Source organism: Ambystoma mexicanum, chromosome 5p (assembly GCF_040938575.1).
Source record: "Ambystoma mexicanum isolate Mex_15411 chromosome 5p, UKY_AmexF1_1, whole genome shotgun sequence".
Taxonomy (NCBI): Eukaryota; Metazoa; Chordata; class Amphibia; order Caudata; family Ambystomatidae; genus Ambystoma; species Ambystoma mexicanum.
In genome coordinates this window covers 151,979,879-151,996,784 of record NC_090930.1, presented here as the reverse complement: position 1 = coordinate 151,996,784, position 16,906 = coordinate 151,979,879, and the positions used below count along the sequence as shown (strand labels likewise).

At 44.1% G+C, this 16,906-nt stretch overlaps 1 protein-coding gene across 4 annotated transcripts in view; it reads left to right on the top strand.

Moving 5' to 3' along the window:
• Window positions 1–16,906, top strand: part of LOC138480808 (ligand of Numb protein X 2-like) — a 1,017,991-nt gene that overhangs the window by 736,927 nt on the left and 264,158 nt on the right. For all 4 annotated transcript variants that reach the window (XM_069612553.1, XM_069612555.1, XM_069612554.1 and 1 more), the window contains exon 5: window positions 12,037–12,408. In XM_069612553.1, the coding sequence (XP_069468654.1) occupies window positions 12,037–12,408 (372 nt within the window). The remainder of the gene's footprint in view (window positions 1–12,036; window positions 12,409–16,906) is intronic.

Sequence of the window (16,906 nt, the reverse complement as noted above, 5' to 3'; positions counted from 1 at the left end):
TATTTGATAGCCATTACATAGGCCAGGAGGATCAGTGAATTGCAAGCTTTGTCTTCAGAACCTCCTTTTACTTTGTTTCAGAAGAGAAGGACTGCGTCATTTTGAGAACACACCCTAAATTCCTTCCCAAGATCTTATTGGAAATGACTCACAGAGCGCATTGTCCTGCCATCTTTCCAGAATCATACCTCTGAGGCAGAAAGATCATTGCATTCTCTGGATGTGGGAAGAGTTTTGAAATTCTACTTACAGAGAACTGAAAGAAAAAGGGCCGAATAACAACCCGACTACAATTGGACAGGACCAAGAGTGTGATGAGGATGAACTGATGAACATGTCAGTATACAGCATCCACAATGAAAATGAAGATGGGACGGCAAGTGTGGTCGAGATGTCCCAAACAAAAAGGGTTGTGGGACTACAAGAACTTGCACCAAAGGTAGCGGAGAAGGAGGGCCAGAAGAAGGAACTGACAAGTAAGAGAGTCATCCGCCTGATTAGATCACCGGAGAAGAAGAATGATGATCCAGCAAGTGTGAGTGAAGAAGACACAGTGCAGATTAAACCCTTCTATACCATAGAAGAAAAATTGGAAATTAGTCTGATGAAAAACAAATTGGAGCAAGAGAAGAGCAGGAAATTGATGCCGATAGAAGTTAAACCAAGACTGAATCAACCAGAGTTCAAAGCTCCAAAGTCAAGAGGGAGCAAAAACCTAACTATGGAAGAAAAAAGTGTAAAGAGTAAAGAGACCGGATAACAGCCCAATAAACAAAATTGGTCAAGATCAGAACTGTGCGAAGGAGTCTCCAACATATTTCAGATTACTGATTGAAAGGATTGAACCAAAAAAGAGCGATCAGTCGCTTAACCGAAACATTGTACTATATCTTTTCCAATCTATCGTGGTTCTTCGAGCAATCAGAAGTGCAGAACTAAGTCGAGTGGAACTGATAAACGAACATGGCCGATCAAGCGCATTGCTACATATAGAATCGCTAAAGATAACCCAACTGATTATGATGTGCGAAAGACAAATAATGGAAGCGGGTTTCCAGATTTATGAAGTAGACAATCTACTCGCAACAAAGGAGTGTCACCAGAAGAACAGACCTCATTCCCCCAACCACCCACCTAAAAAAAACGTGAGTGAGGAAAAATCATCGGTGGTTGGAGAAATTAGGAGAGAATTGCCAACGAGAAGTGGTGATCCAAAAGGAGCAAAAATTGAAATCAGTTTCTAACATGCAAGCAAAAGCAGGCCCAAGCAACCAGGCCTCCAATGGAAACAGTGTAGGTAGTGTGGAAGAACATAAATGGGCATGGTTAGCAAAGGCCCTAAACGAACCACAGAGAAGCTAATGCCAAGAGGAACGAAACAAAGTAACATGGGCAACATGGAATACCAGAGGCTTTGCCCATCTTGCAAACAGTTCAAACGAAATGTTAAGAAAATGCGATATCCTGTGTTTGCAAGAAACTTGGATGTCGAGTTGCCCGTGTATTGATGGGTTCGAGGTGGCCATGAACCCTGCGATAGTCTAGAAAAAGGGCAGACCCATGTCAGGCCAGTTAATTCTGGTGAACCGCAAGAGCGTTTTCGAGATACGAGACACGAGAAACCTGTCAACCAAGATACAATACGCAAAAATAGGATCAAAGGCAGCAAATGGAATACAGAAAAAAACAGTACACATATTCAATATCTACTGGAATCACCAAGATCCAAAACAAGGAAATCTAATGGACGATCTGCTGGATGCTGTAGACAATGTGATGTCGTCTGAGAGAGAACTGAACATGGTGATATGTGGTGATCTCAATCTAAAATTACTAGAAATGGATGGAAAAAAAACTGGGAAGACGAAAATGTCAATAAATGATGTAAGAAAAAAAGAACATGGCTGGAAGAGATGGAGGATCGTGCATTGAATATGATGAACGGGAAGATAATGGGTGATACTCCAGCAGTGGAGACATGGGAGAGAGGGCCGCAAAAGTCCATCCTCGATTATTTTTTTGTAACCGAGGGAATGGCAGAAGAAATAACATCAATGAAGGTGATAAAAACCACCCAAAGCGATCATAATTTAGTTTCTCTTACCTGGAGCCAACCCACTCTCAAGAAAAAAGCACAGCCAAACCAACCATTTGAATTGGAGCCGGGCAGAACAAGGCTGAGAATGATAGCCAAAGACATAAAGATACTGACAGATATCATAAAACCCCACCCTAGCGCCTTGAATGACCATCTAACAGAATATAGAGAATTTATGGAAATTTACAGACTGAGAGTCAATTGCCAGGGGAAACCGTTCTACAAGAAACACATATATGACACAGAAATAGCTGGAAAAAAAAGAGCTCTAAGGAAAAATTGCAGAAAGATAGGAAATGTAAATGAGGAAGAACAGAAGCGAAAGTTAAGATCACTGAAAAATAACTATAGGAACTGGGTGAAAATCCAGAGAGCAGTGCTGGACCAAAAGGATGCTGAAACCATGTTGAAGACCCTAGGGCAGCGAAACACCAGAGGATTTTGGTCATTGATAAATTAAGTGGACAATCCGCAAAAGGCAATGACCAAAAACATGGTAACAGAAAGCCAATGGGAAACACATTACAGCTCCTTATTTGAGAAGAAAATGGCATCCAAACCACCAGAGCTTCCCAAAATCCAACCTTGGGATTTAATCTTTGAGCATAAGGAGATACACGACTGTATAAAGAAATGCAGTGAGTCAAGGGCAGCAGGGCCGAACGGACTGTCAAATCAGATGTTGAAAGAAAACAGAGGAATGGTCCATATTCTGTGACAGGTTATTTCGAAACATTACGCAAGAAGCGAAAATACCACTGACGTGGAAAGAAGGTATAATTGTACCGATCTTTAAGAAAGAAAGGATGTCGGTTAACACCAACGAATTACCGGCCAAACGCCCTGTTGGACGTAGTGGGGAAGATCTTCGCTACCATGTTACTACAAAAGTTGAATGCCTGGCTAAAGGAAAGCAACTCAGTCGACATCAGACAAACCGGCTTTAAGGGCGTAGGGTGCAGCCTAAATCTGTTAATACTAAACTTGCTAAAAATGGAAGCGATCAGATCGGGACAGAAGGTATACTTAGCCTTAATAGACCTGGCCCACGCGTTTGACGGAGTAGATCGCGAAACTCTCTGGCAGAACCTGAAAGATCGAGGATGCCCCATGAACCTCATTTTGGCAATAACAGAACTGTACTCGCAAACGACAGTTAAAATCCGGCTAGACACACAAGGCAACTATTCAAACGCAATACCAACTGCCCGGGGAATAAAGCAAGGCTGCCCCCTAGGTGCAACATTGTTTAATTTCTACATATCCGAAGTGGGAAAAGCGTTTGATGAAGTGAGAAGTACCCCCCCTACACTGAATGGAACCAAAGTCAGCTGGCTCCTATACGCAGACGATATTGTGATATTAGACCTTACTCCAATAGGCCTGCAACGCAAACTATCGGCTCTGAAAGAATACACGGTGAAGATGGGCCTAGAAGTCAATACGGCAAAATCAGAGATCCTGACCTTTGAAAATTTAAAAGGGGCAGCCTCAAGAAAACATCAATTCCAGTGGTCACTGGGGAAAGAAAAAATCCAAAAAGTAAAGAGCAGTAGATACCTGGGAGTACATATTAATTCCATCCTACGTGACGAACCAATGGTATCTCAAATGCTAAGCAAATGTAAGCAATTAACGGCACAAGCGTGGGCAGTCCACAACAAGTATGGGAAATTCTTTTACAGACCCGTGATAAATTTCTATAAAAGCAAGGTAATTCCAGCCCTTATATTTGGAGCGGAAAGCATGTTTGGATGCTCAAGCGAAATCTGGTAAAGATGCAAGGGGTCGTTTTGGAAAAAGATTTTGCAAATTCCAACAAGTTACCCAACGGCATGTGTACTTTATGAAGTAGGAGTACCAACTCTGGATGCAAAAATCACTTGGAACATGCTGACCCTATACAGCAAGACGATCGAGGTCGCAGCTCCACAATTCGAAATACTGGCAGAGCATGAAAAAGAGCGGCCAAAGCCGATACTCCAACAATGGAGACTGAATTGCAAAAAGATATTGCAAGAGCTAGGAGCAGAGGAGAACCAGTTGACCACCAATCCAAACGCTGTGAAAAAGAAAGTAATGGAACACGATTGGATTAAAACAATTGAGAAAAGAAACTCCCATAAATGTATGACAAATCATCCTGGGGAAGCTAAGGGAAGAGCGCAGACATTACAATATTTGGAAATGTTTCCATGCAAAGTTCTAAGAAGATCCTACCTAAGATTTAGGTTGAACTTGTACGAAACAAGAGAAGTGGAAATGCACAGAAAGAAACTGCTGAATAATGACCTAAAATGCCGTTTCTGCCAAATAGAGAATGAATCATTGAAACACTTGGTTCTGTATTGCAGCAAACTCAAAGTTTTGAGAACGAAATATTTGGCCACCGAAAGAAATATAGTCGTAAAATACAGCGAGGAAGAGTGGTGGTGCCGCTTGCATTGTAGTGCCCATAAAAAACTGTCGCTGGCGCTCGCACTGTTCCTACAACAGATGGAAATTAAGATGCGGGAAACGGAGTAAGAAATGCAGGAAACTGCCTGCTTCCAAAAGAAATATGTTGAAGCCGGCCAGATCCCTAGAAGGGCCAAGTGGCTCTAGACAGACCATGATGGAGTGGAGTGAAAGGGAGCGTTTTCCCATGAAATTGTAAAAAGTTTTAAAAGAAATGCATATTTAAGATTCCGCAAGCTGTTTGTTAGGGATGAGAATGATAATGTAAGAATTTTTTCAAAATTTTGTATAAACTAAACGGAAAAAAAAGAACTAAGGAGTTGCGCTCCATAAACAGACTGTTCATTGCCTTTTCTGGTTGCACAAAAGGACAGCATATCTCCAAACAAGGTCTGGCACGATGGGTCTCTATGTATCACCCACTGTCATCAAGCGAAGGGCGACCCCCTCACCAAGCCGCCTTCGGCACACTCCACCAGAGGGAGAGCGGCATCAGTAGCGTTTCACGCAGGGGTAGCCTTGAAGGACATATGCAGAGCCGCTACCTGGAGCACTCTGCACACGTTAGCTAAACACTACTGCCTGACAGAAGATGCCAACAAAGAATCTGCAGTTGGACAGGCAGTGCTCCGCCACCTCTTTGCATAAGGTAGGACCAGCCTCCTTTCCCTGAGTATGTAACCGCTGTGTTGCAGTATGGTAATGGTTTGTCAGAAATATATATATATATATATATATATATGATGGTGGCATGTTTTAACTGCTTGGAATTATATTCAAGCATCTGAATCTATGAAGGATCCAATGCTGGAGAAGTCTTAGTTACTTACCTGAACTTTATTTCTCCAGCATTGGTATCTTTCATAGATTCACATGCGCCCACCCGCCTCCCCTGAGAGGCTGCTCCTACGCTCAGCACCCATCATACTGTAGTACCTACAGTTCAAAATCTGAAGATGGCTGACTGGGGCAGAGTTTAAACCCTGTCACCTCATTGGTTGGGGCCATAAAGGACCAAAGTGAGGTGGAGGGACTACACAATAGAATGGCTCATAGGCCACAATGGGGTATTTACATGCATTCTCTATGGAATAATGGATGTATATTAAAACATTTTTAATAATTATTTTTATCACTGAAGATTCCCAGTCTGACAACAGGGAATATTCAAGCATGTTAATCTATGAAAGATACCAATGCTGGAGAAATACAGTTACAGGTAAGTAACTAAGACTTATGCTTAAAGGGAGGGTCTCAGTGTGTCTTCCTTGGGGGACGTTCTCGAGATGCCTTTGGACAAAATTAAGGCTTACGCCTTCCCTCCTTTGCCGCTGATTCATCGGTTTCTCTGGAAACTCAGGAGTGCTTCCAACTGCACTCTCCTCTTCATAGCATCTTGGTAGACAGCCAGGTTCTGGTTTTCGGAGCTGCAGCACCTGGCGATGTGCTCCCCAATCAGGTTGCTGCAGATTCCCGACCTTCTTCACCAGAGCAATCACTAGTTGTGGCACCCTTCCCCAAAATCATTCAGCTTGGCGGCCTGATACCCACGTTCCGATGTTAGGGAGAATTCTCTGTAAAGGCTAATTTCCCAAACCTAGTGAGTCCCCCAGCAGCTTTGCTGGATTTTTGGGGTTTATTTTTTTCTCCTGCTAAGAGTGAGACTCTTTTTCTCCCACTCTTAGACGTGATTTGAGGTGTTCCTTTGACTTTGTATGTGTTCTATGGGCTATGGGGTCCTTTACCCCATAGGGTTTCATGTGTTTTTGATATGTGGGTTACACTGCACCCTCCGTGCAGTCACCCAGGGTTGTCGTAGCGACCCCCAAACATAGACTCCATATCCTGGGACAGACTACTGTCTCCTAGGGCATGTAAAGTCACAATTGGCTTTACTAGTCTTAAATTGTGAACATACTAGTATCCACTGGTGGCAGTGGATACTACTTTTTATATTCGACAGCAAATATATTCCTATGGGATTTTCCCATTGTTCGAGGCTACCACTTTTTAAAATGGCCTCGAACATACCGCCGGTTTATTAAATGAATATAAATTCACCGGTTGGTAGTTTTTGCCGAAACTTGGTTCCAAAATGGCGTTTGTGTTCGCTTCTGTGACTCGAACCCAAGTCGAGCCCTTTGTTCCACTTTTTGGCGGGCTTCTCCACAGAAGCCTCCAAAAGTGGTGCCACTCTGTCTGGGTACCACAGGGGGTGTGGGAGGGTGTTTAGGCACCCTGGACTGAGTTGCCTTGGCAACTCAAGTCGCACTCTTGTGTGATTGGCCACCACTTAGCATGTTTGAGTGACAGCTAGGCTGAATGAATGGGGGTTTTCTGCATAAAAGCAGGGCTTTGGGGACTGGAACTTCAGAAGTCGCCACAGGACCTAAAGAATCCGAAGAGGGAGAAGCCGAGCCGACCTGCAACGACACCACTGGTGGAGCCCTGCTGAACCGTCTCACCACTTTTCCCGACGACAGAGGAGATCTCCAGTCCGGAGAGTCTTCTTCCTTTGACTGGTGGGGATAACCAGTTTGCCCCTCTTTTCGCCTTCCTGGACCATCTCGTGGCCGCCTTGCCCGTGCCAAGCACCCCGGCAACCGGAATACCACGGTTTACCACTACCGCGAAGAAAAGGGTAGTACCTTGTAACCGGGAAACTCCGCGGCTGGTTTCTTCCCTGGCAGTGCAACGACCTTCATCTTTCCTCCACGTCGAGACCTCCTCTTCCTCTGAACAAAACACCGACTTGCACCCGCTGCCAGGAACAACTGCCCCCGCTGGAGCGTTCTTCCCATTTCAGGTATTGTGTCCCACCTGCCTTCCCTTGCGACAGATCGTTCGGGGTGACAGTAAATCCTAGACTTTCTAGCCTGGGTTAGCCTGGGGCCTGTTAACTAACTTTTCCTGACTTGATCTCAATCTTTTGTGAACTATTTACAAAGACTCTTTGGGCATAACCCCACTGTGTGATCCAGGACACATTTCGCTTGCTCTCTCTAAGAGTGGGCCTGGCATTTGAACTTCCTTGCTCTCCAGTAGACTTTGCCTAACCTGCCTCACTGTGGTTCTTTGAAAAGTATTGAGATTTGTGTGCTTTCATAACTCTGCCTTTTCCCTCACTTTTTAAACAACTTATTAGAGTGCCATCTTATGTTAAGCGCTCACCTCTGTCTGAAAATAAGTGGCGTTTCCCACTAAGACTTGTCTAATAAGTAATTAGGGTTGTATATATATAATAGTGACTGTATGTTGAATTTACTTACCTCTTTTTGTGCTAGTGTAATTTACAAGTGTCTTTAAATAAATAATTATATACTTTTTACACCAAAGCTCTGGTCAGTGTTTGCTTGTGCTACTGTGTCCCTGTACCTATTGTGTATACTCTAAATACTGCCAACTCATCTTGAGAGAAGTCTGACTGCTCAGCCACAGCTACCAGGTAAACATGGGTGGTACAGACTGCTACCAATTGGGTTTACTGCCAACCACCTGTAGTCCTAAATCTTTTGCAGTGGTCCCTAAGGGAACTGCACAGGTTTCTGCCTAACATCCGATCATTAGCGCAGTTCAACCGTTCAGAAAATAACATGCGCATAATTCAAGCGGCACATAAGTCTTCTAGGAGGGCTCCGAACAGGAGCAAATGGCTGTGTTTGTCATTGGTGTCTAGCTGAACAGCTTGATCCCCAACAGGCTTCTATTGACTGTGTCTTGTCTTTTGTATCAGACCTTGCAGCCTCTGGCATCCATGTTTTATCATGCAGGACATACCTAACCTTCATTGCGGCTTATCTCTCCACAGGTAATATCTTTTTCACTGGAAAAACCAGTCATCAAGAGACATTTTGCAGATCTTCATCTTTTTCCGCCTGTTCAGGCCCCTCATCCCAAATGAGATCTGAATTTGGTCTTCACTGCCTTATGTCATAAGCCTTTTGGATCTATGCCCACTGCTGAGCTCAAGTACCTTTCTTGGAAGGTGGTGATTGTGGTAACATCTGCAAGTGAATAAGTGAGCTTCAAGCAGTCTGTCGAACATCCATTCCGAACTTTCCACATGGATAAGGTTTTGCTTAGCACTGACCCTGCTTTCCTTCCCATAGTTGTTTCTGAAAAACCAGTCCATATCTTTACCGGTTTTCTTTCCGAACGCAGTCTGCGATGCAGAGGGGGTTTCACACAACCTAGACATTGGACGAGCTCTGATGTTTTACCTCGACAGAATAAGTGATCTTAGAAGTTCTTCGCAACTCTGTTATGTTTGGTGACCCAAAAGGGAAACCAGCCTCGAAAGCGTCCATCTCTCATTGGTTAGCTTCATGTATTTCCGAGGCCTACAAAATTAAAGGCCTCCAGCCCCCAAAGGGCATTCATGCACATTTGGTCCGTAGCAAAGCGTCTGCTGTTGCCTTCCAAAAATGCCTTCCAAAAATGCGTCCCTTGGGAGTCCATAGCCAAGGCTGCTACGTGGGCTTCCCCTTTGGCTTACTGCAGACCTTGTCTTGACCTGAGCTCCCGGCTGATGCCCAATTTGGCCAGGTAGTTCTTCAAACTTGTTCCAATAAGGGAATTTCCATTCACCAGTTCTTCCTTTGGTCAGTGCTTGGGAATCTTCCACAAGTATGGAGGACAGGAGATGGGACGTAGCAGTATGACAGTTCTGTAGTGACTACCTTACTCCTAGTCCATAGTCCCCTTTCCTCCATATGCCCACTCGCCGTACCCTCTAATAAGTATCCTCTATTGTTGCTAAATGGTCCTGGACCTGGCGATAGAAAAGTACTGAAGGGCAATGCGCGGTTGGAGCTCAGGAAAGCAGGGCTGCGGTCACATGCAGTGGCCCCGCGTAAAAATTAAAGGACAACAAAGTCAATTTTTTGATGCTTTAAATGTGCTCTGGTCCCGTCCTGATGGACGGAATGTCCCACAAGTATGTAGGAAAGTGGATTATGGACTAGGAGTAAAGTAGTCGCTACGGTGAGTAACTTTGTCTTTCAGCCTTTGGCCAGGCTCATCCAGTCCAACGGGTTTCGCTGCTATTCCTACGCCGACGATACTCAAATCCTAGTGCGGCTCGATCTGGCCGCAGCTGAGGCAGCTGCTCGATTGTGTGGCTGTCTGGAGTCCATGGGTAATTGGATGAATCAAAACTAGCTGAAGCTGAATGCGGATAAGACTGAAGTCTTGGTGGTGGGTTCCCCGTCATCAACTTCACTTGGGACACAGGCTTGCTGGCCTTCTTCACTGGGTCAGCTGCCTACAAACACTAAAAGACCTGGTTTGTAAAATCTGTCGTTGTCCACAGAAGCCCATGTTAGCATGGTCTGCAAGAATGGTTATTTTAAACTTAAAATTCTTTGTAAGGTTCTGCCTTTTCTGTCAGATCATCTTCTTGCTCCTGTGTTGTCGGTTTCCATTGTTGGGATGCTTGATTACTGCAATTCTTTACATTAAGCTCAACCGCTTTATCTTCTTAATAGGCTACAGATGCTGCAGAACTCCACTGCCCGGGCCGCCACTGGAGCTCCTTGGCATGTTTCCATATCGCCTGTCCTCCTCCACCTGCATTGGCTGCCTTTTGCTTGCTGTATAGAGTTTAAGGGGCTCTGCATCGTCCACCATGCTTTTTATGGAGTTGGTACAGAGTACCTTCAGGAAAAATTACAGTCCTATATTCCTGTCCCATCGTTGAGATCTGAGAATGCCTGCCTTATTCAGGTGCTGAGGTTCAAATGCTCTGGTGTGGGTGGATGAGCTTTTTCGGTGGTGGCAGCGTTTCTGTGGAACAATCTGCCATGTTCTTTACGTGGGACTAATTTTTTTTTTCAACAATACTTCAAAACTCTTCCTTTCTGAGCTCAGCTTTTGTTCCTTTTTCTTTTAATTAGCTTCAGCTGTGTTTTCCTAGTCTCTTTTTGAGCGCCATGATGCCTTAATTGGTGTAGGTCTGCCCTTTACAAACTTGTATAACCTAACATAACCCCTCCTGTTGCTCTTACAGCAATGACCCTTCCAACACTTCATTTGCACCATATGCCGAGCCGTTAAGTGAAGCCCAGTTTCAAATCCACATTTCAGGTATACCAGGAGGCAGTGTGGGAGGAGTGAAGGAACAAGGATGCCCATCACCACCAGCAGAACAAAAAAAAACTGGACTAAACACAGCTTGGGAACTAGTGCTACAGTAACTCCCCCTGCTGTCTGATTACCTGCATCCCCCTGCATCAATATCCATCTCTCCTCTACAGTGCATATAAATGCTTTGTGCCGTGAGACTAATGCTGGTGCCCTGAATTCCCCTGCTGTTGTCCTATACTAAAAATGAAATAATTTGCAATCAAATAGAAAGATTGAATTCAAATATTGACTGAATAACTTTTGTCATAGGCTAATAATTATTTAGTGGGAGATGCAATGACTTGTAGTCTGTGTTCTTGAGAGGTAAGTGGTAGGCTTGTGCATAGTTTTCTTTTTTCTGCTCTTTATTAGTTTTATTATGCAACTGTAACTTGGGGTATAGGTTAATGTAACATTTTCTCTGCCTAGTGAAGTCTAAACCCAAGTTAAATCATCTGAAGATGCCAATTGACCGCGATGCCCCAGACCCCTCCCCCAAACCATGAATTACTTTCTTTTCCCGCTTTGACTGTTTTATTGAATACTTTGTTTTTAATGATTCTGCTTTATGGATTGGAATCTATTGATTTTTCTTTGTCAGGTTTGGCTAACATAAGTAAAGATATTGAGCATCGGGCACAGTGTTATAAACTTCAGCTTTTGATGGACTGTCCAGTGCATGATAGTACATTCAAGGTCATCAATACGTCGTCCTACATTTTTCCACCAGTTTATAGGTGAAGTTGCTATCCAGATTACATTCATCTTAGCCGTGTTGCCTGTTGCTGATTAGACTTTCAATCAGCCCCGACTCCCGACATCTTGAAACCAAACCCAACAGCTTATGTTTGCCATAGCTAAGGATCACTTGAAATACGAAACTTCCAGGCTCTTTTCTACAGCCCTAAACGTGGATGATATACCAGCTCATCTCAACTTGCCAAAACCCATCCGTGGCATCACTTGCTGCAGATTTCCTAAGAAATCCCTGTGCATGATGTTTCAAGTCTTGCAGAAAATTACATGTGGTTCAACCTAATGGTATTGCACTGGAAACTCACTCATAGCACACATCTGCAAAAACAAAATGAATTGCCCATCTGCTCTACAGTATTACACACCCACACACCAATCCTTCGTTTGGTGAGCCGTCCTTAGGCCAATCCGTTATGGCAATTATCCTTATGGTACCCCACACATGCCATGCTGCCACCTGCTCAAGAGCCCATACAAATGGCAACTGTTACAGTATACAAATGCCTGCTAACTACTTACTGTGCTTTCTTTACAGACTACAAAAGCACTGTCAACACTAGCTACAAAGATTTTTTTTAATGTTCCTTTTTTATTTTTACTAGGTGAATGGTATGAACATCAGCAATGTCACTCACATCCATGCCATTTCCCTGCTCCGCCATCCAAGTTCTGTGCTGCGCATCACAGTTCTGCAGGAGAAAGGGTTTTCCATCAAAACACCCAAGCCTGACTGTAGCAGCGCTCCAAGCTCCTGCAAAGTCTTCCATGTAACTCTAATGAAAAGAGACAGAGGTGAACCTCTGGGCATTAAGTTGATTCGAAAAACCGAGGAGGCAGGCATTTTTGTTCTCGACTTGTTGGATGGAGGCTTGGCTGCAAAAGATGGCAAACTACGATGCAATGATAAAGTCCTTTCCATCAATGGGCAAGACCTGAGGCAGGGCACACCAGAGATTGCTGCCCAGATCATTCAGGTAAGTCATTAAAACTATTACATTGAAGTGTAAAATACATTTTGTCTCCAGTCACACTGGCATTTGCAGGCTGCTTTTCTGACTAGTGTTTTCCCAGCTTCCTTCCAGGATGACCTTCTGTTGCTGCTTAAGATGTTCGTCAATAGCTGACTAATCTGAAAAAATATGTACCTAAATAGATTTAAGTGATTCCATGAGAAGATGACTGTTCATTCGTCCCTCTTGCTGTGACATTATACACTTCAATGAGTCACCATAACAGATCCAAGGCTGTTTGTTGTGGGGTGATTCTCTATCAATTTAGGGCACACATATGATACTTTCAATGCTCAATGAGTATTTTTTACTTGACCGCATTTATTCAGCAGATGAGGGGGAAATAATTTTAGGAATCCAGTGGTGGCAGGTGTTGTGGTGAGCATAACATTTACCATGCATCATTTGGCACCTTGTTCTATAAGCCACTGGACTAATAGACACCAAACCAAAAATGGATTTCAAGTTGGAACAGGCAATAACCAATAATCTAATTTAATACAAATGATCCAAGTTTGGGGTAGGACCGCCACCTTCCCGTTTCACTTACTGCTTTTGCAAAGTTCCCCTTTGACAGTTTGGCATGAATCTTTAAAGGACAAATTCAGTGGTGACTCTAGACTGGTCTAAAGGTTTTGGTGGTTTTTGAAAAATATTCTTTCAATGGAGACACAAATGGAAACCGTAATGTGTAATAACTGCATATAGAATATATATTATTTGCTGTACTATAGTATCGAGATACATAGGAAACCTGAAAAATTAATAGCTAATAACATTTGACTCGAATGGCGGACTTCGCTGACATTTTGCAAACAAAGTTTCACGGCTCCCCCAGACTAGAAATTTTGGGCAAGATCCAAAATAAAATTTGTTAAAGTAAAAAAATGCTGTTTCGGCCTTCTCCAATTACATTTTACCATAGAGAAAGTTGAAATTTTGCTCCAGCTCACAACCAAAACCGCTGGCTGAAATTGGACCAGGTACGAAGTGTTGCTTCGCTTTCCGGTGGGGTCTGGGGTTATTGCGTCCAGTCGTTTTCAAAATATTTATTTATATTTACATTTATAGAGCACACCTAACCCTCGGGCATCTAGGTGTTTGAACTTATGAAATCGGTTACATTGGCTCAGGCATCTGGGCGCTTATACTTAAGAAATTGGTTACATTGCATTCTTAGTCGGGTTACATACATAGGTTAAACAGTTCAACAGTACATTCCTTGCATGCGTGGGTTAATCGGTGGTCACATTTATGGGACACTGCATTATATTAGAAAACCGTTTCGCTCTCAATTTTCCAGGAGTGTAATAATTTATTGGGCGTCTTGGCTAAAGAGCCAGGTTCTGAGGCTTCGACGGAAGGACCAGAGAGATGGGTCTAATCTTAGCTCCCGGAGCATGGCCTTCCATTATTTGGCTGCAATAACCAGGAAGCTGCAACATCCTGCTTTTTGTTGTTTGAATCTGTGTAGCTAAGTGACCTGCATATGACGAACAGGTTGGTCTCGTGGATTGGACTTTGGAGATTTGTTTTGTCAGGTATAGCTCAGCCGTGTTGGGCAGGCATTTGTGTGTTAGGGAAAATATTTTAAATTTGATTCGATCTCACACAGATAGCCAGTGGATGTTTCTTCTGATTTAGGATATGTGGTCTTTTTTCGGGATGTTGAGGGCAGCTCTAACTGCGCTATTCTGTACTGTCTGAAGTTTGTTTGTGTTTTTAGAAGTGGAACCGGCAAAGAGGGAGTTGCAATAATCAATCCTGGAGAGAATTAGTGCTCTGGGAAGTGTAATGCAATTGTCTGTGGTTAAGAAGGGTCTGCAAGAAGTAGTACGTTTGGCAGTATAGGGTGATGCCAATGTGATGGCGTCCACTCGTCTGGTTATGGATAATCACGAGTCCAGCTACACACCTAAAGTATTAACATTACAGTTGCCAAAGAAGTAATTGCCATCACTGTCAAAGGATTTGTAGGCTGGTGGTAGGTTCTTTAGCCTAAGTAGGCTGCCCACAATGAGGAGCTCCGTTTTATCGTCATTCAGACATAGTTCGTGTTGCGCCATCCAGGCTTGGATGGTGAGGTTGAATTTGACGGAGACTGGGTATCCCCCTCTGGAGAGTGGCTTTTCAGAATTGAAAAGTCACAATTTCTTTTCTATTAGATGCAAGAAATGTTCAAAATTTTTGAATTTTCACAAATATTCAAAAACGCTAAGTGGAAAAAAGCTCCTTTAGAAGAGGGTCAAGGGTGAAATCACATCAGGATAGAGGTGGGGTGGGGGAAAGAGGACGACATAAGAAATTGCAGAGTTAGGGGAGCGGGTGGGGGGCTGGGGATTACTGGGGACCAAGTTCAGAGCTAGAACATTTTCCATAGTCGGGGGTTGTCTTTTCCATATTCAGGGTTATTTTGGGTGAAAGTGTGGCACGTAAAAAAAAAACGCAAATATTTTCGAAATATTTGAGTTGCAGAAATGAGATTAATACAAAAAAGGGAAATTTTACAGCTACAGTGAGGTGTGGGGTAACTTATTGGAGCTACATGTCATGGGGTGCACTAGCGCTGACCAGTGAGCAAGAAGGCAGTGCTCACTGGCCAGGGCTGCAAAGGCCCCCACTGTTGGGCCGAAAGACATGTATGGCTGTGGCCACCTAGTGGATCTAAAATAAACTATTGGGGGAACATTTACAGTGGAAGCGGCCAAAGAGCGTGGGTCGTAAAAAAACTGATGTAACAAATCCCTTGAAATTTTAAGAAAAAAACCTTAGTTAAGGTGCAGTTAAATTACACAGATTTTAAGCAACAAAACCGTTGAAATTCAGCAGATGTGGGAAGTCCTGGCCAGCTTAACTTGCGTATTCCTGTTAAATGCTAAAGGTAATTGTACCGCGCACCGTCGCCAACGGAATTGGTCCCCAGGCGCTCTGGCGGATCTGTAAATAAGGTGGGGTGGGGTGGGGTGCGTTAGTAAGGTGAAGAGGGAGTAGGATAGTGAGAGGAGTGGTGTTCTTTTGGCAGCTTCAACTCGGTATACACCAGATGCAGAGCTTTGGTGCGGGGGTGTTGGATCGGTGACAGGCCGCGTGTGCTGTTGGTCCGGCTTATGTGTTGTTGCAGTGTTGTGAAGTGTGTGCGGCTTGTTGTGCGAGAGATGGTTGTGTGAGTTTTTTGAGTGAGATAAGTAGGCAGAGTTTGAGCTTATATTGGTTAGTGGGTTACCTGACCTTTGGCATGCTAGCATTTGCAGTTCTGTCCCAGTGTGGCGCCAGTTGACCCCCACAACTCTATCTGGATGCGGCTCGAGCCAATGTTTAGAATTCCATCTGGGTGTGGGCAAGCCAACATTCACAGTCCCATTCAGATGCGGCGCAAGCTAGCGTCTAGAAATCTGTCCAGGTGTGGGCCGGGGGACTGTTGTAAAGCCCATGAGCACATACATATAAGAGAAGGGATTCACAATGACATACAAAAGGGCATTATGGGGGACATAAACGGGTGCGTGCCGAGTTGAGCTAGTCACGACGTCTGACATTTATTGAATTTCAAGTATTTTGTTGCATTAAATCTGCGCAACTTAACGCCACCTTGGCTATGGTCTTTTAGTGAGGAAATATATATATATTTCTGAGGCTTGTGGAATCTGCTTAGATCACATGCTATGTATAGGCTGACATCTAGTGGAAGCTGCAGTGTATTAGTTTTTATTTTCGAAACTCGAAAAGGGACGTCAACGGGGCGTGCTAGTAATACGATCCCTAGTGTGACATCTACTGTACCCATGGAGCTTAAAGTCTTGAGGTCCCTCAGATTGTTTATTTCCACCATCATAGCCAGACGCATATAGATTTCCTTCTTGGCTATCGCCATTTCTTAGAAAAGTTCAACTTAGTATTTCTTTCTGTCCTTACGATATCAGTCTATCGTGAGATATTCAGTGACGGCTTCAAGGATGAATTACTACCGTCTATGACTACAACAACTTGTCTAGACGACCCTTTCTCACGGCTCAGAAAGCCTCAACGGGCCTCACCCCCTCACAGTAGGGAGAGTGGGGGGAGGTTCATTCTTTAGTCTCCTTATGAGAATGCATATTCCCCTTTCCACCCACTTATTTCGCCAGGCTGCCTTCCCCATACATAATGGAGAATACACCCTTTAAGTTGTGCCCCTCTTGTAATAGAAAATTCCCCTGGAAAGACTTGCACCGGGTGTGAAATCTGTCTCCTCAGAGATCAAGCCAAAGATAAGTGCAGGTCGTGCAAACTTTGAGGCACAAAACACTCAAGTACCGAAAATGCAAACGCCGGGCACACCACGCCATGCAGGCCGAGGCCGCCATGGACGTCGAGGGAGCCTCCAGCGAAGGCAGCAACAACTTCTACATTGACGCCGAGGGCGATGGGAATCCATCGGATTCCCACGTGCAGCTCCCGACCCCAACAGGCAGCCCGGCGGTTC